Source organism: Anabrus simplex, chromosome 1, assembly GCF_040414725.1.
Source record: "Anabrus simplex isolate iqAnaSimp1 chromosome 1, ASM4041472v1, whole genome shotgun sequence".
Lineage (NCBI taxonomy): Eukaryota > Metazoa > Arthropoda > Insecta > Orthoptera > Tettigoniidae > Anabrus > Anabrus simplex.
In genome coordinates, this window is record NC_090265.1 from 712,360,350 (window position 1) to 712,388,217 (window position 27,868).

At 39.7% G+C, this 27,868-nt stretch overlaps 1 protein-coding gene across 1 annotated transcript in view; it reads right to left on the reverse strand.

Annotated features, from left to right (window-relative positions):
- LOC136857384 (glycerophosphodiester phosphodiesterase 1) overlaps nucleotides 1–24,527 on the reverse strand; it is a 66,819-nt gene extending 42,292 nt beyond the window's left edge. Inside the window, exons 1-2 of the mRNA XM_067136019.2 lie at nucleotides 24,183–24,527; nucleotides 17,602–17,777 (exon numbers count right to left, since the gene is read on the reverse strand). Of these exons, the coding sequence (XP_066992120.2) occupies nucleotides 17,602–17,777; nucleotides 24,183–24,509 (503 nt within the window). The 5' untranslated portion in view covers nucleotides 24,510–24,527. The remainder of the gene's footprint in view (nucleotides 1–17,601; nucleotides 17,778–24,182) is intronic.
- Nucleotides 24,528–27,868: the final 3,341 nt, after the last annotated feature.

The window sequence follows — 27,868 nt, forward strand, 5'->3', positions numbered from 1 at the left end:
ACTCAAGGCCCAGCATAAGGGTCAATGTGCTTAACAGCCGACCATTCATCTTATCGGCTCGGTTTTCCCATTCGCCTGTAATAGCAAATAGCTATTATCATTATCTCATAGCACTTTGTTTATTATTTAACTACCGTCACTGTACTAGCCCATCCTGAAACATTCTATATGCTATATTGCTATATTTGTCCGCTGCCTCTGCAAGGCCAAGGCGGATCCTTAGTGTCATTTACTAACACAACTCAGCTGTGTGCCTCATTCACTCACAAACGGTTCTTCATTCCTAACAGTCTATTTCAAGTGACTTTTGTCAACTTCCTTTGGAGTACAACCATGAGTTCCCTTATCCTGCTAATATTTATTATGACCCAAGTGGTGCTACACTTGCTTGGATATAACCGATCCATTTCTCCACTGATGGAGTGCAGACACTGCGATAATACAGACAAGTAGTGTCTTACTCACTTTCCTTGGCATTTAATTCGGTTGCCTTGAAGGCACTATCGGAACTTTTCAAAACCGACACGATTCATCCTTACACTCTTGGTTATTGAACTTGACTGTCCTTAGTTCATTGACTCCTTTCATGTGTAATGGGATATTGGCTACTTTTAACTTACAATTCAGTGTGTATATATATAAATCTAGAATAATCTTAACGTGGCTAATGATTCCTTAAAATTCTAATTTTTACTCTTTCATCCCTTCTGAACCCTGTGTTTCCTGCATAGCGAGGGTTGACATCTGGACTCTCAGCCTCGCTACCTGTGGTCCCTCTGACAAGTACTAAGGATCGAACAGCAACTGTAGTCCCGTACCAAATTAATCTAGGCTCTTAGTTTTTTCAGGTTAAAATTTCTATTGCTTCCTTCGATTTCTGCACAACCTGATCGAGTATTTCTACTAACTCTCATCAGCGGTCAAAGAAACATTCAAACTGCCGTCGAGACAAGAGGAAGTCTAAACCTGTCGCAGCCGAAAATAGAGCCCATTACTTTCAATAACACATTAACTTACAGTTTCAATCTGTTTTTGTGTACTTTTACTTGCTTTCCCCGTTTATTCATCTGTAGAGTGCAGTTCACTCCTGATAGTTCGGTTACCTTATACGGACCTTGATATGGAGGGGATAATTTAGACCCACTGCGCCCTCGTCTCAAAGCGTCATTTTGCAACAAGACCAAATCTCCAACCTTAAAGGAAATCTCATTTTGCTCGGCATCGTGCAGTTCTTTTTCCTTCTTTTTACTTTCTATCAGGGTCTTTCTGGCTATTTCATGAGTTTCCTGGAGACGTTTGGTCAATTCCTCTACTACGTTTTGGTACTCGTTGTAGTTCTGCTCTGGCTTCCTTTGAAGCACACCTGGAATATTCACTTTTCGTCCGAAAATCAGTTCGAACGGGGTATAGCCTGTACTAGTATGCTTAGTAGTGTTGTATACAAACATAGCCATTGGCAAAAACTTATCCCAGTCGTCCTGTGAGCTGCATATGTAGTGACAGAGAAATTCACCTAGACCTCGATGAGATCTCTCTAGACTGCCATTCGATTGAGGTCTGAATGCAGTCGTGTGAATTTTCTGAATTCTTAAGATCCTGCATAATCTCTTAAAGACATCTGCCATAAAATTGGCACCTCGATCCATCAGTATGGTACCAGGTATACCAAAAATACTTATTACGTTGTTTATCAGAGTTCTCGCTATTGTATCAGCACTGTGATCTGGCATTGCATTTACTACTAGGTATTTTGACAAGTGATCTTGGCAGGTGAGTATGTATTTGCTGCCTGCCTCAGTCACATTCATTGGCCCTACCACATCTAAGGAGACCTTCTCAAATACTGAGCTAGGCGTGTCAGTGACTACCATCGGAGTCCTTACTTCAGGTCCGGTAACCTTTTTCTTTTGGCACGATGGGCAGGAACGAATATATTGTTCCACATCCTTTCGCATTCCGTCCCACTGTAGTCCTTTATTCGTGCGTAGGTCCTAGCAATGCCTTGGTGACCTCCGAGAAGCAAATTATGACTTTCCTGAATTATATTCAGCTTCTCCTATTCTGTTAGCTCTCTCCCAGCTATTTTCTTTGTGTCAGGCGATTCTTCTTTCTCATTATCAGACTCTGTCACCTCTGCCGTAGTGTCCTCGGCTTCAGAGCTGAGTCCTGTTCACATACCTTCCAACCCTGCGCTCGGAGTTGGAGTTTGCTCCTCGTCACCTGCATTTGCGGTTCAGTCAAACTCAGAGCTAACTAATCGTACCCCTTGCTCTACCGGTTCCTCTTCGGACACTACCGGAATCCGACTCAAGGCATCCGCATTACAGTTGTGTTTGCCTTCCTTATATACGATCTCAAAGTCGTATTCTGCTAATTTGAGACGGAACTTTAGTAATCTTGAAGATGGGTCTTGCACACTGAAAACCCACTTCAGCGGCTTATTATCGGTCACCACCGTAAAATGTCATCCAAACAGGTACGGACGGAAGTATATAGCTAGAGCCTCTCGCTCCATTGTGCTATAGTTTTTCTCTGCTTTATTTAGTGTTCTCCTTGTATAAGCTACTGGCAGGTCCTTTCCTATTTGACCCTGTGATAGAATTGCGCCCAGTGCCTCGCCGCTAGCATCGACTGTCAAAATAAAGGGTTTCTCAAAATCTGGGTACTGTAGGACTGGTTTCTTGGTGGGTTCCTGTTTCAGGACTTGAAACGCATGTTCCTGGGCTTCAGTCCACACGTATGGTACCTCCTTCATTAATAATTCATACAGAGGTTTGGCTATTTTACTGTAGTTCGGAATGAATCTACGGTAGTAGCTTGATAGCCCTAGAAAACCCTTAAGCTGCTTGATATTCTTAGGCTGCGAAAAATCTCTTACTGCCTGGACCTTCCTTTTAACTGGTTCGACACCGTTTTCTGTAATTGTGTGTCCCAAGAAAGCTACCTCTGTTCTTAAGAATTCGCATTTGTCTGGTCCCAATTTTAAATTAGTTTCTCTCAGCCTTTGGAATACATCCCTGCCGGGCTGAGTGGCTCAGACAGTTGAGGCGCTGGCCTTCTGACCCCAACTTGGCAGGTTCGATCCTGGCTCAGTCCGGTGGTATTTGAAGGTGCTCAAATACGTCAGCCTCGTGTCGGTAGATTTACTGGCACGTAAAAAGAACTCCTGTGGGACTAAATTCCGGCACCTCGGCGTCTCCGAAGACCGAAAAAGTAGTTAGTGGGACGTAAATGCATATAGCATTATTTATTAGGAACACACCCCTAAGCTTCTGATTGTGGTCATCAACAGAGCTTTCATAAATAATTATATCATCCAGGTAACAGAGGCATTTAATGTCCTCTAATCCTGCCAGCACTGTTTTCATCAATCGCATAAATGTTGCTGGGGCATCCTTTAATCAGATTGGCATGCGTACATACTCATAATGCCTACCTAGGGCAGAGAATGCTGTCTTTTCTCTATCTTCAGGTCTCAATAACACGTGGTGATACCCACTGGCCAGATCCATGGTGGAAAAGTACTTTGCTTTCCCTACGGCATCTAGCAGTTCTGATATTAGTGGAATTGGGTACACAGTTCCAATTGTAATGTCGTTTAAATGACTAAAATCGACCAGAACGCGCCATTTCTGTTTACCAGACGCGTCTACCTTTTTTTGGAACTAAGAGAATCGGACTAGACCACGGAGACGTCGAAGGAGCTATTATTTCATCATCTAACATTTTATTTATCTGACGCCCTATTTCTTCCTTCTGTGCTTCTGGCAGTCTATACTGTCTGAGATTGATCGGAGGCGGACTTGTGGGCGTCGGAATAGCATGCCGCAATATATTAGTATGTGTCAGCATATCCCCTTCTAAATGAAATACATCTTCGTAAGCCGTACAGATCGCGTATATCTTCTCACAATCCTGCGGTGCTAAATGGTCCACCCGTAACGGTTCCCTTACTCTCTGGGATCTTAGTTTAACAATTCTGTCTTTATCACCCTGAGCTTTATTACTCCCTGACTGGTCCCGAACCTGGCCATTGCTTCCTGAGACCGTTGCCTCTTCAACGGCCGGCGACCCATCCATTAAGTTCACCAGTCTGATAACATGACTTCTCAAGCTCCATTCCTTATCTGTGGTATTTAGCATGCTAACAAGAGTGATACAGTCTTTGGATCTTGTTAGACACGCCGCTAAGTACACACCAGGATTTATTTCCTGTTTCTCTATAAGACCTTCCGCTGTCTCTTTATCCACGTCTATTGCTACAATAGTTTCAGTTCTGGGTTTGAGTTTTACGATCATCGTTTCTCGACCACCCATTGGGTATCTTTTCCCAGCTATTATAGCATACCCATCCTTATAATTTAGGACGCTCTCTCTATATATGTCCTTTCCTATAATTTCATCCTGTTTTACATTAAATTCATTTCTTACCAGGTGGAATTCAGCCTGCCTTCCACCAATAGGGATTTTCACCCTACCCTTGGTTGACATGCTTCCATTATTAATTTCCCTTAACTGCAGAGTCTGTTTTCGGTTTATCCACACACCTTGTGGGACACAGCTTTCCTTCAATAGTGATACATCACTTCCCGTATCCATTAATAGTCTAAGAGAGTCTTTTTGGCCTGTTATTTCCACTAAGACAGTGCCCTCATACTTGTTACTCTCAGCCTCCCTGGGACCCTCTTCCTTTTTTTTTTGCTAGTTGCTTTACGTCGCACCGACACAGATAGGTCTTATGGCGACGATGGGACAGGGAAGGGCTAGGAGTGGGAAGGAAGCGGCCGTGGCCTTAATTAAGGTACAGCCCCAGCATTTGCCTGGTGTGAAAATGGGAAACCACAGAAAACCATTTTCAGGGCTGCCGACAGTGGGGTTCGAACCTACTATCTCCCGAATACTGGATACTGGCCGCACTTAAGCGACTGCAGCTATCGAGCTCAGTGAAAATTTTTCTCCAGGGGTAAAACTTCCTTAAAATTGGTACTATGAGCCTTAGGTTTCAGATATAAAAAACTGAACGGAAGAAAAGTGCTGCTTGCAAAGTCGCACATCATGACGGCTAGGAGTATTTTTATGAATAAACTTGTCGGTAAGGATCTCCACAAGGTAATATGGTTGGATGAGACGTGGGTGAATGCTGGGGAGTGTATTGTTAAATCTAGGACTAATGGCAGTCCTAAAAGCTTCCGTAATCGACTGACTGGGAGGGGTGTCAGATTAATAATAGCGTACGCAAGTTCATCCAGTGCTTTTGTGAAAGGTGGTCTTCTAACGTTCCGATCAAAAAAAACCCGATGATTATCATGAAGATATGGACCCCTGCCCGCTTTTTAGATTAGTTTAAGAAGCTCGTGCAACAGTCTAAAGGCCCTTTTATCATTGTTATAGATAATGCACCTTACCACATCGTAATAATGGACAATACCACTACTTCGAGCGCCCATAAAGGACTGCACTGTTAGTGGAATGACTGCAAGCAAGAAATATCCCCGCGCATATGGGTATGACTAAATTAGCCTTATATTCACTGGCGAAACAAAACAAACCGGTTTCATCGACGTATTTAGACAATGAGGTAACGAAGTAGCAAGGACACAAGGTTATTAGGTTGCTGCCGTACCACTGTCCCTTCAACCCTATTGAGTTGGTATGGAGTGAAGTGAAACATTACGTACGCACAAGTAACAAGTCCTTCACAATTACTGAAGTAGAAAGACTGTTCCAGGAGGGAATTGCTCGAATGGATGCGGCTTCTTGACAGAAGAAAGTTAGCCATGTCGCAACATAAATCTCGGCAATGGCAATAGATGGCATCATCAGTGACTGTCAGGAGTTGATTTGCCCAGAGGACAATTAAGGCAACGGTAGTGATAGCAGTGATCTGGAGGGTATTGATTCTCTACCAATGTGAATAAGGTAAGAAGAATAAGGTTTCTGAATTATCGTACATTTAATAGATTTTATCCAAAATCTTTTGTAGTAGCACCCGTGTATATTATTGTAACATTACTGGTGTATTTAAAGTGATAATCTTGTCGGTCGATCTCTTCTGTATTTTCTAACATCTCGATAATGGGCCTAATAACTTCATAGTAGATTTATCTCGTATGTGATGATATATTTTATATTAAAATAAGTGTGTTGAAAGTGAGATTGTCGTCGGCCGATTTCATTTGTATTGTGTATCATCACGATGACATTAAAAACATTTCTCCCATGTTTGTAAAAACTCATGTGTCGTGCAATCAGCTGTTGTTGTGGCGGCAAAATCGCTTCATGCGTCATTGCAGTGTGACGAACATTTTGCGCAGGTGTCATGTGCAACCTTACGCCGGCCCACCTATAACCACTATTATAATTATTTGTAAATTGAATTTGATTTAACGGACATGTTATTGTCATTGTTTCGAGTGTATCATTGTTAGAGATCAGTATACCGCCATTATAGTCAACTTCTCTCTTATCACATCAACAAAGTAATGTTGTGCCTCAAGAACAATGCCAAGAAGTATGTCAATAAACCAGCCATCCCATATAATCTTATTATTTGTAGATATAGGGAATCCTTTCATATCTCTTCATGTATATTAAATTACCGTATTTACGCGAATAATACCCACAATTTTTTTTTAAATTGAGGCAAGAAATTGGGGTGCAGGTTTTATGTGCATCAATGTTGGCAATTTTTTTTCAAAATCAGCCTTCCTAAAGTTTGGGTGCAGGGATTATTTGGTGGCGGGGATTATTTGCGTAAATACGGTACTGGCACCGAGCTCGATAGCTGCAGTCGCTTAAGTGGGGCCGGTATCCAGTATTTGGGAGATAGTGGGTTCAAACCCCACTGTCGGCAGCCCTGAAGGTGGTTTTCCATGGTTTCCCATTTTCACACCAGTACCTTGATTAAGGCCACGGCCGCTTCCTTCCCATCCCTAGCCCTTTCCTGCCCCATGTCGCCATAAGACCTATCTGTGTCGGTGCAACGCAAGGCAACTTGCAAAAAAAAAAAAATTTTTAAATAAAAACAATTACTGCCATTGCACGAGTACAGACTGCGCGGTGGCCATGATCGTTAAGGCACTGAAGTGTAAACGGTCTGACACCGAGGTTAGCCGGTTCGAGTCCCATTGGTCGAAAAAATGTTCACCATCAGAATGTTGGCCGGCAGGGAAGAGGAGGTGGTGGTATACAATTTCTAATCACTACATTGCGTGCCAAAAGCCTGCATTCAATTCCAAACCTCTCCGCAGTGCTCATATGGAGTGAGGCCATTTGATGCTGTTGATGGCGATTCGTCCGTTGGATGGGGACGTTACGCCTTGAGCAGAAACCCTTAGTGCTATTCGACAGGAGTAGGCTATGTGCCGGCACCAGGTTTCACCCTCTCCCTACTATCATATATCACGTCATTCATTTCATCTCATTAATTCCTCTGATGAGGTTGACATCAGGAAGGGCATCCGGTCATAAAACCCTGCCACGATAGATTCATCTCACCTCATACCGGGCCTCGTAGGGAAACAAGACAAGGGTTGGACAAACACTGCCATTGCATGAGATGCCTATCTGTCTCAGCTATTATTTTTTATTAAAGTGGTGATTATCTGTTGTGAGAACCTACCCTTATGAGATCAGAATATCATGTCTAGCTGGAGTTATTAATGCGATATTTACATGGTCATGCGCAAACCTTACATGTATGATAAGAGTTAATTGATGACATCCAACATATACTGACAATAATTCAGATCCAATTATATTTAATATGTATATATTTATTATGATGATAACCAAGTTTGCTAGGATGTCGTCATATGATTGATACTGGTTGCACATGATTACTATTAGGCCCGGTTTCTTCAACGAATGTTAAGTGTTAACACTGCTGTTAAGGAGACTTAACACAAAATTTAACAAAATGGTCGTCTCATCAAGAATTGTTAACTCTAACAATTGTTAAATCTTGTGTTAAATTAACCTAGCAGCACCCCTGTGTTAAACCTCTTTTAACAGTTGCTAAAATTTCAAAATGGAGACATGTAGAAGACGTAAGTTTGAAGCTTTACTGCTGTATGAGGACTATTTATAAACTGAAGAAGGCAAAGGACGACCCATACTAAGAAATAACGACCTTTTTAGAGTTTTCAGAAGAAAGATTTCTAATTACCGAAGCCATAATGAACAAGGTACTAGACGATATAGGTTAGAGTTTCCAACAGATTGCAACTTACCAATCTCTCCAGTGCAGCAGTTGCTTATAGATTTTACAAGGATGGGTCAGACCCTGCGTCCAATCGATTTCAACTAGCATAATGTACCTGTTGGGGGACACTCAACAGTAACTCGTGTAGAAGGGTTTGGGTCAATACCGTACAGTTTCGCTTTCGAAATAAATGAGGACAAATGTCATGAGGCAGGATCCGCTTCGGACCACGTGGAGGGGATAGAACACTAAAATGCGAACACATTTAACTTGAACTTGTTAGGTCCGCAACCTAATAATTTCCAAAAAAAATTACGAATTTCCGATTGTAAAGCACCGCGTATATACTTGAAAAGTTGCACACTGGTCAAGAGTAGCCGTGGCCGAGTGGTCATCGTACTTGTCTACGAACCACGACGATGAGAGTTCGAGTCCCGTGTTAGGTTACTTTTTTAAAAATACAAATTTAATTAATTATTTCAGGGAATGTGAAGGTAAAAATGCGAATAAAAGTAATGATCAAATTGCAGTGGAACTTTATTTTCTACCTCAAATTAATATAGTCCGCCTCTGTGGTGTAGTGGTTAGCGTGATTAGCCGCCACCTCCGGAGGTCCGGGTTCGATTCCTGGCTCTGCCACGAAATTTGAAAAATGGTATGAGGGCTGAAACGGGGTCCACTCAGCCTCGGAAGGTCAACTGAGTAGAGGAGGGTTCGATTCCCACCTCAGCCATCCTCGAAGTGGTTCTCCGTGTGTTCCCACTTCTCCTCCAGGCAAATGCTGGGATGGTACCTAACTTGAGGCCACGGCCGCTTCCTTTCCTGTCCCATCCAATCTTCATTCCATCCCTCCACAAGGCCCCTGTTCAGCATAGCAGGTGAGGCCGCCTAGGGGGGGTACTGATCATTCTCCCCAATTGTATCCCCCGACCCAAAGTCGGGAGCTCCAGGACATTGCCCTTGAGGCGGTACAGGTGGGATCCCTCGCTAAGTCCGAGGAAAAACCGACCCTGGAGGATAAACAGATTCAGAAGAAATTAATATATATACAGAGAAAGAGATCCAGCAGTAACTGTGAGAACGTTTAGACCTATATTAATTTCAGGTAGAAAACAAAGTGTACCGGTAGTGCAATTTGCGTAATATTTTTGTTCCAAATTTTAAATAACGTTCCCTGAAACGAGACTCGAACTCACGTCTACGATGCTCGCAGACAAGTACGATGACCACTATGCCACAACTCCTAAGTATATAAGCCTTGCATTGGAATCTGGGATTCATCAATTTTTCAGAAGTTATTAGGTTGCTGACCTGACATGTTTAAGTAAAATTTGCTCGCCTTCGTCCGAAGCGGAGGTTTGTAATGGCATCTGACCTCGAGACACTTTCATTTAGGCCTAATTGTAGGGGCAAAAGATCTTCATAGGTCGACGTCCCGAACAAATAGTTTTTTTTTTAAAGAAAAAAGGCCTAATTGTAGGCGACTATGTTCACGAGGGCACGAAAAGAGTGTGTAGGATTCTACAAAGAATTCTTGCTGCCATTGCAGCATTAACATTCTTCTTGCTAGGGGCTTTACGTCGCACCGACACAGATAGGTCTTATTGCGACGATGGGATAGGAAAGGCCTAGGAGTTGGAAGGAAGCGGCCGTGGCCTTAATTAAGGTACAGCCCCAGCATTTGCCTGGTGTGAAAATGGGAAACCACGGAAAACTATTTTCAGGGCTGCCGATAGTGGGATTCGAACCTACTATCTCCCGGATGCAAGCTCACAGCCGCGCGCCTCTACGCGCACGGCCAACTCGCAGCATTAACAAGGCACTACATTATTTTCCCCGCAATAAAAGAATGCCCGAAAATCATTCAAAACATATCAATTATCACATTTTCCCGGTGATGTAGGAACCTTAGATTGCACTCCTACAAGAATAGGCTATATCGAATGTTGTGATATAACAGTCCGTTATTTCATTTTTTTTTTTTTGCACATTCGCATAATTTTAAATTAAAACTATAACAACATTTGTCTCGCATTCATCATATTAACGCTGTTGTTGCCTCTTACTTGACATGTGTTAATTTGTCTTTAACAATTGTTTCGTAACAAATGTTGGAAATATGTTCGTGAAACAGGGTACTTTTAAACGAATTGTTAAATTAATAACAATTGTTAACATTTGTTAAGCAAAATTTAACATAGAGTTGAAGAAACCGGGCCTTAGTGTCATATTATTGAGGCACTCACCACCCTCATTCACTGGTATCTATTGTTTGGGATACCTGGTGCTTAATGTACCCATCTGACATCATGATGTCAAATTATTGATATCCCAACTTTGGGCCACTACTGTCACATTTTTGATCCCCAACGGTGGGCTTGACCCTTTTTGTCACACATTTATGTGCAATAGTTTAAATTCGGTTGAGACTGTCGTATTCACAAAGAAGCACACACGAAACACTGTCAATTGTCTACACTGTTTTACTGACAAATTATATACCCATTAATAGTTGCACATCAAATGAACCACCATCTTGAACTTAATCGACTGCCACATTAGCATCTGAACTAACTATGGAACACCTGACAAGACATCAAATGTGGTACCAACACAACATAACCACTTCAACGACAAAACCACAACATGAGTTCACACACTTAACTCGACTAACGACTCTCACTCACAACTCGACTAAACAACCCAAGACTGTCCTTTATATACTTTGCCTGGCCAGGATTCTAGAAAAATATGGCACATTATGCTTTCTTGTATCTTCGAGTCTCCAATAACCTATATACAAATGAATAGAACATTCTGTAAACTCGAGTGACAAAGGTGCATTGTTCTAGACTCTTACCCTGTGTTGCACAACATTACATTGAATTTACACATCATATTTACAGGTAATAATAAATTATATACTATTAATTAAGTTTTCTTACATTAAATAAAGTTGTAGCAATAAACATACAGCAGAAGTATCGTGACATAACCTCACATGTTCTGTTACACAAGACATCATACAACACACAAATAATAAATGATACAACCACAATTTATAACAAAAAAGTCCGTACTGACAACCTGTTAAACATAACTACGTAAATAATAATAATAGAAGTAAACCACTTCAAATATAGAAATACCAGCGTATATAGCCACACCTCACAAGTAGTAATAATAATAATAATAATAATAATAATAATAATAATAATAATAATAACAACAGAGACAAACAACTTCATAAATAGAAATACCAGTGTATATAGCCACACCTCACAGGTTATAATAATAATAATAATAATAATAATAATAATAATAATAATAATAATAATAATAATAATAATAATAATAATAATAATAATGAATAAAATAATAATAATGATGATAATAATAACACCTACTAATCCAGCTCGATATTTTTACTATTTACCCATGGTTTTAGAGAATTGTTTCCAAGTTATATTAGTCCATAACACACTTGCATCAAGATAGTAAGTAGAAGTGGCAAATAGCTTACAACATAACTACAAATTACCTTATGCATCATTATCATTCTCACTGCATTTCACTCATAACCTTGTGCATAGTAAATCTTTAACATTTCCAAACGTTGGGGTGTAAAATTATGTCTGGAGAGGATTAGCTTGAATGTTTTCATCCGACACTCTGCTTTTGTAAACACAGACAGTGATTCAGTGAGATTGAATTTTGACGACTTAATTGTGTTTAAGAACATGAAATTAGCACTAATATATGTCGGATCCCTTAGTTTCTTCTCTTGTAGTACACAGTGGGCCATGTTACCAGGTGTACGCATAAGGGTCGTATTCATGAACGAGACTTTGACTTCGACTTACGTAAGTTCACTTAGTTGAGTTTCGTGGAAGTCTGTTTCATAGACGCAACTTTTACAAAGTAGACTCTGGCGTAAGTAGACTTCGGTAAGTTACGATGTGAAGAATTAGATATGAAGTTGGCAATGAAAACAATGGAAGAGCACTGTAGCATCTCCCATCACTCAATGTTTTTTCGTAATAAAGAAGAAAAAGAAGAAGAAATTCAGCTGTTTCCTGCGTTATAGATAGCGTTATAGACTCTAAACTCAATCCAATCCAGTCAATACAGTTAATTTTTATTTCTCGACGATGGATGGAAAGAAAAAATTGCTAGCCTTCAACAACTGTGAAAGGGAGGTGTTACTAGAACTAGTGAAAGAGAAGAAAGACAGCCTATAGTTGAAATCGAAATCAATAAACTTCATCTGGTGTTTGACCATGCCCTGGCAATTGAAACTAAAAATCCCTTTCCTATTACGGAAAACCTCAGCATGGTTGCCACCTGGACTTACATGGGTGCAATCAATAGCTCCAACCACTCCAGGGAAACGGGATCTTTCATACACACTCGCGCATTATTTCGACATTCAGCTTCATTTGGGAACGAAACAAACTGTGGTCTCTTTCGGGCAGTCGGGATCGATATTCTTCTGATTATTCTACATACTCGTAAATCAGCGGAATCAATTTGGAATTTACCTGAAAACCATGGAAGTGTGAAAGGCTATTGTATTTACCATAAGGATGCATTAATCTGTACTGATCATCCCTTAACCTAACTAGATAACACGATGAGTAGAAAGTGAAAAACTGTGCGCTATAGTAACAATAATTTTACTCTTACCTGTAGCATAATATCTTAACGACCGGGCGATTTGTCCGTGCGGTTAGGGGCGCGCGGCTGTGAGCTTGCATCCGGGACATAGTAGGTTCGAACCCCACTGTCGGCAGCCCTGAAGATTGTTTCCCGTGGTTTCCCATTTTCAAACCAGGCAAATGCTGGAGGGATGTACCTTTATTAAGGCCACGGCCGCTTCCTACCCATTCCTTGGTCTTTCCTATCCCATCGTCGCCATAAGACTTATCTGTATCGATGTGACGTAAAGCAAATAGCAAAAATTCTTAACAAAATTAGCAACTGTATCATTTGAGGTATGGGTGATCCTCGATTATTATGTTTCTGTAATTCGTCTTCAAACATCGTTAGTACATCTAATACTGTACGTTTATCGAATCTATATCGTTTTATGAACTCATTTTCTGTGTAAAATTGAACTGGGTTCCTTGCATCTCTTATAATACGCCGAGGATTAGGCACAACGTACTGAACAATTTCATGGATCTCTTCAATTTCGTCTACAAAATTAACTACATCGGCAATATCTGCCATTTTATTATTTTTCTGATCTCAGAGTCTACTTAAGTACGGAACATCGGCGACTTGGAAGTAAAGTCGCCATCTAAGTTTACTTACCTCCAAGTAGCGATTATGAAATGGAAATGGCGACTTACCGCCTTCTAAGTCTAAGTCTAAGTCAAAGTCTCGTTCATGAATACGACCCTAAGTCTTTTCCGGTTTCACTAAGAGATGACGCCAGCGAACAGTACACAGCGTATGAATTTGACACATACGTCAGTTTGTTCATCTGACATTAACCTACCAACACACACAAGTCGAGTCTGCCAACACTAGCATCTGTGTTGTATCATTCAGTGATCATGTCGACGCTTGTGCCTAAAAAGAACATTTGTGGCACGCATTTCTTTTCTTATTTAATCAAAAGAAAAAAGCTGTAGAAAGTCATCGTTTGCTGGTAGAAACATATGGTGAACACGCTCCATCGATTAGAACATGCGAGACATGGTTTCGACAATTTAAACATGGTGATTTCAATGTGAAAGACAGTGTGCTCTGGTAGACCACAAAAGTGCGAAGATGAGTAATTGCAGGCATTACTGGATGATGGCCCAACTCAAACTCAATGCTATCGCCAACAAACAATTAATTTAAATCACATATTGATCGAAAGACGACCAGAATGGGCCAGAAGTGATTGATTTTGTTACACAACAATGAACCGCCTCACATGGTAAAAACCAGTGAAAGACACCTTGAAATCGCTTGGATGGGATATCCTTCTGCATCTGCAGTACACACACGACCTAGCGCCATCTGAAAACCACCTCTTCGCATCAATGGGACACGCGCTCACAGAACAGCACTTCAGCAATTTCGAGGAAGTTGGAAAATGGCTCGACAAATGGTTTGCCGCAAAAGACAAGCAATTTTCCTGGCATGGTATTCATAACTTACCTAAAAGATGGGCGAAGTATGTTGAAGCCAATGGCCAATATTTTGAATAAACAAAAAATGAATTTCCCTTGAAAATTATGGGTTTTCTTCATCATAAAAAACGGCAAAAACGTATGCATACACTTCGTAATACACTACGAGTCATCTTTCCTGTACAATGGATATTCTCAGTTTAATATTGAACAGCCTGTAACCATGAACCCTATCTTGTTAAAAAAGGTGTTGGAGCAGGGGAATGTCCAGATAGAGGAGGAGACTAATGCTAAACAAGTATTAAAATTGACATATGATAACAATGACAATAAGATTACAAGATTACAATAAGATACAAAAGTTGAAAACTAGAAAAGCAGTTGGATTTGATAAGATTTCTGGGGATACACTAAAGACAATGGGTTGGGATATAGTACCATATCTGAAGTACTTATTTGATTATTGTTTGGTTGAAGGAGCTACACCAAATGAATGGAGAGTTACTATAGTGGCCCCTGCGTATAAAGGAAAGGGTGATAGCCGTAAAGCCGAAAATTACAGGCCAGTAAGTTTGACATGCGTTGTATGTAAGCTTTGGGAAGACATTCTTTCTGATTATATTAGACATGTTTGCGAAATTAATAACTGGTTCGATAGAAGGCAGTTTGGTTTTAGGAATTATTCCGCTGAAGCTCAACTTGTAGGATTCCAGCAAGATATAGCAGATATCTTGGATCCAGGAGGTCAAATGGACTGTACCGCGATTGACCTGTCTAAAGCATTTGATAGGGTGGATCATGGGAGACTACTGGCAAAAATGAGTGCAATTGGACTAGACAAAAGAGTGACTAAATGCGTTGCTATATTTCTAGAAAATAGATCTCAGAAAATTAGAGTAGGCGAAGCTTTATCTGACCCTGTAATAATTAAGAGGGGAATTCCTCAGGGCAGTATTATTGGACATTTATGTTTTCTTGTATATATAAATGATATGAGTAAACAAGTGGAATCAGAGGTAAGGCTTTTTGCAGATGATGTTACTCTGTATAGAGTAATAAATAAGTTACAAGATTGTGAGCAACTGCAGCGTGACCTCGATAATGTTGTGAGATGGACAGCAGGCAATGGTATGTTGATAAACGGGGTTAAAAGTCAGGTTGTGAGTTTCACAAATAGGAAAAGTCCTCTCAGTTTTAATTACTGCGTTGATGGGGTGAAAGTTCCTTTTGGGGATCATTGTACGTATCTAGGTGTTAATATAAGGAAAGATCTTCATTGGGGTAATCACATAAATGGGATTGTAAATAAAGGGTACAGATCTCTGCACATGGTTATGAGGGTGTTTAGGGGTTGTAGTAAGGATGTAAAAGAGAGGGCATATAAGTCTCTGGTAAGACCCCAGCTAGAGTATGATTCCAATGTATGGGACCCTCACCAGGATTACTTGATTCAAGAACTAGAAAAAATCCAAAGAAAAGCAGCTCAATTTGTTCTGGGTGATTTCCGACAAAAGAGTAGCGTTACAAAAATGTTGCAAAGTTTGGGCTGGGAAGAACTGAGAGAAAGAAGACGAGCTGCTTGACTAAGTGGTATGTTCTGAGCTGTCAGCGGAGAGATGGCGTGGAATGACATTAGTAGACGATTAAGTTTGAGTCGCATCTTTAAAAGTAGGAAAGATCACAATATAAAGATAAAGTTGGAATTCAAGGCGACAAATTGGGGCAAATGTTCATTTATAGGAAGGGGAGTTAGGGATTGGAATAACTTACCAAGGGAGATGTTCAATAAATTTCCTATTTCTTTGAAATAATTTAAGAAAAGGATAGGAAAACAACAGATAGGGAATCGGCTACGTGGGCAAGTGTGCTAAATGCAGATCAGTATTGATTGATTGATTTGGGCACTTTTCTTCAAAAGAAGGAAATCTAGTACTTGATTTTGAAAATATGTACTTCATATACTGAAGAAATCACTCACTTTTGGGAACTGATTTCTAATTACTTCTGATACTCAGTGTAGTGCACGTGCAAGACAAGTAACAGTGAAACAGGGAAATTACATATGATAAATATCATTTTTGATCCGTATTGATGATATTTGATCGGAATAATAACAATAAGTTAATATATTAATTTGACCACCTAATAAATACAATAAGTCTTGCCTTTGTTTTAGCATCGCATCAAATTGAGATGGTCTATAGAGGTCCAATTTAAACATCGTTCATCAACCTTCAACTACAACTTCGTATTTTTTCATCAAAGTGAACCACAACTTCACCATATGCCATTGACGTTCGACTTTTATCTCATGTAAACAAATAATTACAGGTCACTTGACCATCCTTCGACATTATTTTTTGAATAAATACAATTTTGATCGTCATTCTCATCACTGTCTAATTGTAACTGCTGGTCGGTCAACATAATTTTATAGCAATATTACCACTTGTTTATAACAGACTGTTGCTTTGTTCATTTTAATTACAATAGTAGCCTTCTAATGTCAATATTGCAAATACTTTCACCAATAGTAAACTCCTCACTCATTGCAATATCTTTAAAACCAACATTGTACTAGTCTTTTACCATATGTTAATTTTAGTTCAAGTCTCTCCAAGGCTTTTTAAAAATTAGTTTTATTTTATTTATATTTAAATCAGGTGCCTGATTTTATTTCAAGGTTAAGGCAATGGTTGATGATGCCTATATACAAGGCGAAACATGTAGCATTTTAGTTAACATGTCAATGTAAATCAACAAAGACAAGACTTATTGTATTGATTAGGTGGTCAAATTAATAAATTAACTTATTGTTGTTATTCCAATGAAACAGGGAAACCCACAAATTCCTGCTTCCAACCTTGTTTCACAACCCCCACACCTGCCCTCTCGCCTGCTTGGCATGGATCTTTATCTTATATGCCTTCTGTGAAAAGTTAATTATATAATAAATTAATATTAATGTTTTATTTTATGAAATGTATAAGATTTAAAAAGGTTCTTATAGGCTCGGAAAGGCAAAAATAGGCTGAAAGTTCAAAATAGGCGTGTATAGGCACTATAAAATTTAATTTACTGTGACGGCAGGTACATAATTTGGATAACTGTGTGAGATAGGCTCGATAAGGTCTTAAGGAAAACAATAGGTAAAAGCTAAAAATCTGATGTCCAGTGATAAAAGTAATTTTCCCAAAAAATTAAAAACCTTAGATTGCTCATTTCTTTACCACGTTTGTTTTGTGGTGATGCAATTAGTCAAAGCAATACCTGCAAGGATGCTTTGCTGCAATGTCCAGCTCTTGGAGTTTCTTCCAGGTAAGGTCACTTATCAGGCCTGTAGAGTCTGTCAGCCGATCAACATCGTCATCGTGGAAGAGGATGGGTACTTCATCACATGTGAGAGCAACGTCAACCTCCACAGCAGTGCAGCCCTTCTCCTTGGCCTACAAGAGAACACATTTCCACAGTTCACAAAAGACAATTATTTTCCACCTGGTAACCCTTGGACTCCTAAGAGAGAGGTTCGTTGAACCCACAACTTCATATATCACTGATAACTTCTTTTAAAATGTTCACAGATCCTCCTCCTTTCGAGTAATTGTCCCTTGACTAGTTTATAAGCCCATAGTATTATAATTTTAGTTGTCATATTGTGCACTTGATAAAACAAATGAAAAATATTAATACAGGTTCAGCCTGGTGTAAAATGGGTAACCACAGAAAACCATCATCAATTTGGTTAATAATGGCACTTTTCAACAATGACATTCTTCATATATAGTGTCTTTCACTCAAAGTTGCATAGACCTTATTTTTCAATTTTTCCCATAAATAAAAATTGCAAACCGTAAGATCTAGAGATATTGCGGGTCACAATTGTTTACTAATTACTCTGTTGTTAAAAATCTCCTTAATTAAACTTAATGTCTCGTTAACCATATGCGCAGCTGCCGAGTCTTGCTGGAAATATCCTGACTGGCATTCATTGTCTGTCAATTGTTAAAAAGTGGTACTCTATTATCCTGTCTGCAGTTACTGCCGCCAATACTCCCAATTTCACACTGTAGATGAACTCAAAATATTACGAGAGAAATTGAGGCTATCTCGGTAGATGAACTAATGCGTATGAATGAAAATTTTCTTCGATGAAGCCAGAAATGTATAGATGCAGGTGGAAGACATTTTCAACATATTCTGTGACAAGGTGAGAAATTATTTTACTCTGATTATGCGTTATTATGTGTGCTTGTTATTTACGTGCGATTCATACGGGCGCTCTCCCGGCCCCAAGCTCAGTCAGTTGCCATGTGCTCATCTGACCAGCTTGCCCATCTACCAGCTGCGCTGAGCCGGCCGACCCCACTTTGAATGAAAGACCCTGTATTTCAATCTTAAAAAGCATAATAAGCAAAAGCTATTCCTTTTGCAAAATGGACTGGAAATGGTGACACCTCAAATGGAAAACAGAAGTGCAAATTCAAAAGGGCTTTCCAAGCAGATTACTCAGTCAAAGCAATCCATCCTAGATAGGAAAATCAAGCTAGAATGACCCCATTGAGATCAGCCTCCTACAGGGAAAGGCTGGTGTTAAGTTTACATGAGAGATGCTAAAACCAGAAAGGAAAAGTACAATTTGAGCAAGCCAAAGCAATATTGTGCACAGCGTAATAGACATGTATGTAACACACACTAAGAAAAACTTTCAAACTGTCACTTGCCTTGAAACAGATGATTTGAGTAATTTCAATGTATCATGTTGCAAAATATTACTGTAGGGCCTATTACTCGCATGACATGTTTTTCAATATTTCGAAATAGTTGAACTTATTGCATACTAGGAACATTTTTTATTGATCATAAACTCTGTTTTAAATGGGTAAGGCCTTCATTAAAAAGTGTCTTTCCTTAAAATAATTTTTTATAGTGGGTTCAACGAACCCTTCTTCGGAGTTCATGTTACAGAAAGAAACTTTGAAGTTCTAGGGTTAATAACTGAGGAAGAAAAACACAGGCCTTGATTAAGGTACAGTCCTAGCATTTGCATGATGAGAAAAAAGGAAACCACAACAAACACCAACAGGCACCGGCTGTCTCTCTGGCATAGCAAATACAGCAAGTTTGTCACTTTGAATCGTGCGCCCAGAAATAACAAAGTAACTTCATTTTCTCGAAAAGAAACATTTTCTCCGCCAATTCACTTGCACCATCGTTCTTCATATAATATGAAGTGCATCCCTGATATTTTTGTCAGTATAATTCAATCAATCAATGAACGATCTGTATTTAGTGCTGTCGCCCAGGTGGCAGATTCTCTATCAATTGTTTACCTAGCTTTTTCTTAAATAGTTTCAAAGAATTGGAAATTTATCAAACATTTCCCTTGACGTTTTATTCCAATCCCATACTCTTCAGCCTATAAATAAATATTTGCCCCAGTTTGTCCTCTTGAATTCAAATTTTATCTTCATGTTATGATCTTTCCTACTTATAAAAGCTCCACTCAAGCTTATTCTTCTACTTATGTCATTCCATGCCAACTCACCACCGACACCTCAAAACATACCACATAGTCGAGCATCTTGTCTTCTTACCCCCAAATCTTCCCAGCCCAAAGTTTGCAATATTTTCTTAACACTACTCCTTTGTTGGAAATCACCAAGAACGAACTGTGCTGTTTTCCTTTGAATTTTTTCCATTTATCGTATGAAGTAATCTTGGCAAGGGTCCCATACACTGGAACCATACTCTAACTAAAGTTTTACCAAAGACTTATACGCCTTCTCCTTTACATCCTTACTGTATGTATGTATGTTTAGTCCTCAGCCCTACAACTCCTAAATACTCTCATAACCATGTGAAGAGATCTGTAACCTTTCTTAACAACCTCATTAATATGATTACCCCAATGAAGATTATTCCTTATGTTAACACTTAGGTACTTACAGTGTTCCCCATGAAGTACTATCACCCCATCAACACAGTACGTAAAACTGAGAGAACTTGTCCCCTTGGTGAAACTTACAACTTGACTTTGCATCCCATTTACATTGATACCCTTTTTAATGTTCATTCCACGAGTTGCTTTCTTTATTTTTTTTATTTGTGTGTTTTTGAAAATAAAAATGGCAGACCTATTGTTTGAAATATAGTGTTTCTTTCACAGAATTTGTGAGCATTTTATTCTATGTATTTAACTGGTTATACCTATACTGGAGAGACATAGATCCCTAATGCCTTGTTACCATTACTATGGTTGTTCCACAGGAAAAGCAGTGGTATTTAAGATTCTTTTCCCGGTATTCAAGAAACATCAGAATGGTGGCCTGGATGTTGTGGTTCATCAACAATGGCAGAAAAGATGTAGTGCAGAATGCCGCTTCTGAATTGGATTGTCTTGAAATTTCAACGGCGGAGAAACGACTGTTAAAAATTGTTCAGGAAGAGAAACTTACCGAAAGGAACAACTTAAATTCATTGCGTCTTTTCAAAGACCAGATGGGGCTCATCAGGATTAAGACAAAAATTGCCAACAGAAAGGATGAATATGATTTCCTGCACCCATTTTATTGCCAACAAACCACTCTTTGACTCAGGTGAGAATCACAGGACATCGTTTGAGAGCTTCTCATGCTGGTGTTCAGATTCTACTCGCCATACCATGGGAGCACTACTGGATAGCAAAGGGAAGAAGAACCATTTGTAAGGTCATCAGAAAGTGTGTCCAGTGCAGAAGATTCGAAATGAAAACCTTAGTTCCTGAAATCCAGCCCTTCCTGAAGATCATGTGAGAGATGCAGATGTGTTTGAGGTGGTAGGAGTGGATCTTGCCGGACCACTATTTCTAAAATCTGAGGACAAGGCTTGGATTATGATTTTTACATGTGCAGCAGTTAGAGTGGTCCATTTTGAACTAGTAATGACTTTGTCCACTGCAGGGTTTTTGCTAGTGATTAGGCATTTCATAGCCTGATTTATAGTGACAACGGGACAAACTTCTGCTGAAGCTAACAATTTGTTCGGCAACAGTGATTGGAAAAAAATATGTGCAGAAGCATCAGTTACTAGAATTGGGTGGAAGTTTAGTCCTCCTTCAGCTCCTTGGTGGGGTGGATTCTGGGAGCATATTGTACAAATGGCCAAGAAACTATTAAGGAGTGTTTTAGGCAAGGCTACCTTGACATATGAGGAAATGTTGATTGTGAATCGGTTGTGCAAATGGTCAAGAAACTATTAAGGCATGTATTAGGCAAGGCTACCTTGACACATGAGGAACTGCTGATTGTTAATCAGTGATCAACTCCAGACCCTTCACCTACATTTCAGAAAGCTGTGATAAATTGGTACCTTTAACTTTGTCAATGTTTCTTCAAGACATTCCTGTGGTTGGCACTCCGGATTTAGACACACTAGAATCAGGTCTCTCTCTAGAAAGTTTCAGTACCTTCAACAGCTGAGGAAGGAACTGAGGAGAAGATTCCGACTGGAGTAGATGGGTAGCCTTCTGCGCTGTTTATCGAGCAAGCAGCCTGACCAGCAGTGGAAGGTAGGAGATGTGCTCATCATTGGTAGTGATGACAAGAGAAGAATCGACTGGCCACTGGATAGAGTGACAGCTATATTCCCAAGTAAAGACAAAGTGATTAGGGTAGTCCAGGTGAAGGCATCCTGAGGAGAACTAATCCGTCCTACAAGGCACCTTCATCCATTGGAGGCTGAAGGTGGGAGTGAGGAAATGGCCTTACCCAGTGATCAGGTTCCTGAGAGAGTAAGTCTTGGCAGTTGCAACTTCACCAGAAGTAGAAGAAGAGTTCAAATACCCTTTTGTCTCTGTTTATAAACATTGTGTTTTGATTGGCATCAAAAGGTGTCAGTTTATTCCACGAGTTGCTATTTTTGTTTTGTTGTTGTGAGTTTTTGAAAATAAAAATGGCAGACCTAATGTTTAAAATTGTGGCTAATATAATACAGTGTTTCTTTCACAGAAGTTGTGAGCGTTTTATTCAACGCGTGTAACTTGTTATACCTATACCGGGTAGGCATAGGTCCCGAACACCCCGGTCTGCAGTCCAACTCCTATTGTTTAAATCCCCCTGCAGTCAGTCACAATCCTCCAACTCATTTACTGCTCTATACAGTATAACATCACAAAATTAACCAATTATGGTTAAAATTCCTGACCCCGCTGGGAATCAAATCCGGGACTCCTGTGACCAAAGGCCAGCAAGCTAACCATTTAGCCATGAAGCCGGACACACTCTCTAGAGTATTTAAACTTATCTGGGATGGAGTGGAAGAGGAAAGCACAATTGTACATTCCCTAAAGATAAGAAATCCACTATTTGATGCTAGTGATCCACAAGTATATAGTTTAAATGCTAACAACCGATTGCTGCTCTATTTGGAGTCTTCTGCATTCAGTCATGCAACAGCCTAGTTCCATATTGGTGGAGCGGGACAGTTCAACTAATGTTGCCTTCATATCTTCACTATTTGTGGGCAAAAGTACACCGCTTCCCAGTTAACGTTGGCAAAATTAAAAATAAAAAAATAAAAACCACAGGCTACACTAATTATGAGATAACTTAGTTATATCCTTAATGGATAGTGCACCTGGTGGTCTTGATTGATCGTTACGGCGTCATGTCTTTTATGGTCTGATACCATGGTACCGGTAGCTAATTTGAGTCCTGCTGGGCGAAGGAAAAGTCACCATCGCAATGTTGGCTAGCAAAATAGGAGGGGTGGTGGTATATGACTTCTAATCACTAGATTGCATCCCAAGAGCCTGCAGTGTTCATATGGAGTGAGGGCATATGACACTGTTGATGGTGATTCGTCCATTGGATGGGGACATTAAAACCTTGAGCAGACCCCTTGATGCTAGCCTATGTGTCAGCACCAGATTTCACCCTTTCCCTTCCTACTATCATCTATCAGCAGCAGTGATTATTGTTTTAGGAGGAAGTACCACTAGGCAACAATCTTCTTCTTCTTCTTTTATGACCACATAGGATCACTTTAGTCAGTCCGTCGTTCAGGTCTCTTTGAAGGGATTGTTCGGGCTTTGCGGTCCTCTCAGTACTTCTTCAGACGCTCCGATCTTCGTGCCCTTTCCTCAGTTGAAACCATCCTCTATATAACACTAATCAGAGAGAAAAATGGAAGGTGTCCAACACTTCAAAAAATAAAGGTATCGGCCAAGGTAGACAAGGGTTATGAAAGCCATGAAAACTAAAGACTCCCTATGCCTTCATATCTGTCGGGGTCGGAAAAGAAAAAAGAGTTCACCAAGAGAGGTTGGATAGGACAGATGAAAGGAAGGAGTCTGACACAAATACGAAGAAGCAAGACCAGGACTCAGCTAAGAGCCTAATGGTCGCCAATCCTCGTTCCATGGGGCCCCTTTTAGTCGCCTCTTACGACAGGCAGGGGATACCGTGGATGTTATTCAACCGCCCTTACCCACAGAGGATATATCATATAGGACCTAGCACCTCATTTATTTCATCTCTGATGAGACTGACCCGTGGTAAAACTCACTAAGAAGATTCATTTCAGTTCATACCTGACCCCGTAAAGAATCTATTACGATTAATTCAGGGATATTTCCGTCGTTGTCCTACCAAAAAAATTGCACTAAAGCCTTACCAGTGCCGGAATATAGCAAGTTCTACGGAACAGTATTAATATTGATAAATACTGTGCCAACTACCTGAACACCGACAATATCAACCGAACTTACAATAGTTGATAGAGCAGCTATTCAAAATGGTATAAGGAAACAAATTTAGGTGAGTGACAAAATCTGAGGGTACAACTTAAAATGTCGGTTGTAAAACATGTTTTACCTTCCTAATAGCGGTGAGGCTATTTTCCGGAGCATCCAAGCACGCTCCCCGATGTGCAACTACTTTCATTTTGTAATTCTCCTCTTCTTTACTGTCGCTATATCCCTGGTCATACGGTAAGAGATCATACCCGAAGATTTCCTTTTCAACCGAAACGTCTGGTGAAGGGACCCTCATGAAATTCACAATAATAAATAATATAACACACCCTACAGCAGTGAGAGGGATCGCACAAAATATTAACTCCGAAGCAAATAGCCATGTCCCGTAAATATAAAACCACCCAACAACAGAACTAAAAAATATTTCTAACAACGAAGCTGCCATGACAAACGTGAAAACCAAGTGAAAACAAAACCAAAGAGCATATGATAGAACAAAACGCATCAGACAAGCCCAAAGAGTATTGAAGAGGAACCTCAGAATCATTGAACTGTAGGTATGTATTTAGATAGGTTTTTATTTCAATAATTAATTCCAACGAACCAAAGACTCATACGGATCAAGGGGGCTCATTCCCGACTCCCGCGCTTTAATTCCAGCGTGACATCGCCTCATGCTGACGTCACGTGGAGGTCTCCTGTCGGCAGCTGTTGCGGTGAACGATAAGGAACTCGCTTTCAGTATAGGTATTTTTCGCGCTACGCAATCTTGTAACATTTTCCGTATTGTGTTGATTGTCGTGTTAAAGATGAGTAAGATTTCTAAATATAAAGTTAATTGTGCTATGGCACAATGTACTAATTGGGGGATCGGAAACAACTGGTGGTACTACAGATTTCCAAAACGTGAGGAGCGCAATAAATTACAAGGAGTCTGAAAAGATCGCGGTTTTGACAGTTGATGAAATGAATATAGACGGACGTATTTCGTACGATTCATCTGATGACCGCATACTAGGGCCTCATAGCAAAGTCCAGGTAGCGATTGTTCGAGGGCTCTTTGCTGCATGGAAGCAACACATTTTTTATGATTTCGACGAGACAACGACGTCAGAGTATTTAAGAAACATAATTAGTAAACTTGAGGCTTGTGACATTCATATTGTCGCAGTAATTTTTAGGGAATCTGCCACCTGGGCGGCTGCCCTAAATGCAGATCAGTATTGATTGATTGATTGATTGATTGATTGATTGATTGATTGATTGATTGATTGATTGATTGATTGATTGATTGATTGATTGATTGATTGATTGATTGATTGACATGGGGGACAAAAGTACCAAAGTGTGGAAGGAAGTAAACGTACACAAGAACAAGTTTTTTTGGCATTCCAGTGGATGAGAAAAGGAAGGAAGGTGTGGGTGTTCTGTGACGTACCCCCACCTCTTGAAATTATTGTGAAACCACTACTTAGATAAAGGTTTGGCGTTAGATGATGGTTCAGAATTTCATAAGAAGACAATAGAACTCCTGTTACAAACCCAAACAGGAGACCTATCAACTACACATCATATTAATGAGTCTCATTTGAGTGTAACAGACAGATCCCGTCAGAATGTGAGAGTGGCTGCGCAGTTATTTTCCAGACGCACAGCACTGGCAATGCGGTATACAGTACTTTAAACAAAGACGCTGAAAGCAACTTCATCGAGCTAGAATGACACCTTCGACGTGTTGAACTCCAGGGCACCTAAAGATGAAAAGACTCCCCTTAGGATTGGATACGGCTTAAACTTAAGGAGACAGGAAAATATTCTGAAGCGCTTTCTAGAGGTGATACCACAAGTGAAGATTTGATAAACGGAAAATTTCACTTGCGTTTCAGAAGGGGTTCATAATATATATAAACTCTCTCTTAGGACTTTTTGAAGACATGGAACATGCAAATATGTCTTATATTTTTTCTGCCAGATTAAACCAAGACTGCTCGGAGATTTTTTTTAACGTGTCCATGGCCTAGGAGTTTTTTCAATAGCAATCCTTCCCCTTTGGAAGTTCGTAACAGAATTCGACTTCTATTGAAATCCCTCTCTCCTGTAATGTGTCAGTGGAAGCTGAAAATAATTCATCGCCGAGTGATATGGGTATTTTTCATTCTGGTTCTGATAATGCCGAAGATTTCTTGAGCTTCGTAAGCAATGAACTATGTAAAGATGTTTTTGATGGGCCGTTAACACCTGTACCCGTAGATGAACAGGAAGAAACGTTGGAGTTGTTAAGGATAGAAGACTTGGGCCAGGACTTCGAAACTGAAGGCGTAAACCAGGTTGCAATTAAATACCTTGCAGGCTACTTGGCATTCAAGTGTCGCTCTGTTGATGACAGCTTGGGTGATAAAGGTGAAATGTTCGCCTTACCACAGGAAGTGCCTCACGACTGGTTATCAATCATTTCAATCCAAAGAATGGTATCAAAAAATTTATGCAGTTTGGTAATTATCGCGAGCGTTATATTTCTAAATGTGAAAGAATAATGCAGACTTTGACTTCTATAATAAAATCATAATTTCCAGAACTTTGACGAGAATATTATATCGCTCTACGTCAGAACTAGGACTTTCATTAGAGTACGTCACCGCAAGATAAAACATCATATAGATGTTATGAAGAAGTATTCAGCGAAAAAGAGACGACTATGGGCAGCTTCAGCTTCTTCAATAACTTCCTAAGTCATCAAAACGTGAGTTTTTAAGTACAATTAAACCAATAGCTATTCCAGTGTTTCTATGTATGTATTGTTCTTGCAGCCGGCTTTTAAGATGTAATTACTCAGAGTTAATTCTATTTTCTATCAACAATATTATATCACTGATTGCAGGTGGTATGTAAAGTGCCACCTTCTTATAATAAGGCCAAACTTTTAACTATTTATAAGACATTAAACTTATTTTCCCTTATTATCGAGGTTTATACTGCATGCAGGCAATGCAGGCGCGCGCTTCTAGCCCTCCCGGCTACGTCACGCGCGATCAACCAATGAGAGCGCTGTGAACGGGAATGGCCTACCTAATATACTCTATCTACCTTGCATACGGATAACGAAGGCGGTGACTTGGTAGTCAAGAGACACTTCCCGATCTTGATATTTTGACATTTATTACGGTTAATGTTCATTTTTATTATAGTTTTTCTGGACTTGATGATATTTTGAAATATGTTTTATAGTTTACATTGTGGCTTGTATCGTTTTCTGCGTTTATAGTTGTTTTGTCGTGTACTTATAGGTTAGTACACGTATTGTTTGTTTACGTTCATCGAATGGTTGCTATGTTATTCTATATCACGAATATTTTGAAGATTAACTAATACAATCTCTGTTTAGGACAATTGGCAGTCTTTAGGCCCTTATGAGTAAGAATTTTATCATCTCATGACCATATTGTTTGTGGCTAAACAATCTAATCTGCTTACATACGATACCAACAATCTAGGTTAGGTACTGCATTTGGACATTTGATTGGATATATATTGAATTTTTATAACAAATCTTACAATATAATTAACTGGATGGAAGTACTGCGGTAGAACCTTTATGATATAGTATAGATTATATTAATGATCTGCATCTGATTTTTCGCCGTTACATTACCAATGTACAACCTCCGTGATAACATTGTGGGGTACCCTCTATGACGGCTTCGTTGGTTGATTTCTGTACCACTGTCGTTGAACATATGACGATATAAAAGCATTATTATTATTCTGACACTTCAAATCAGCTATATACCTTTGTGTTAGCAGTGG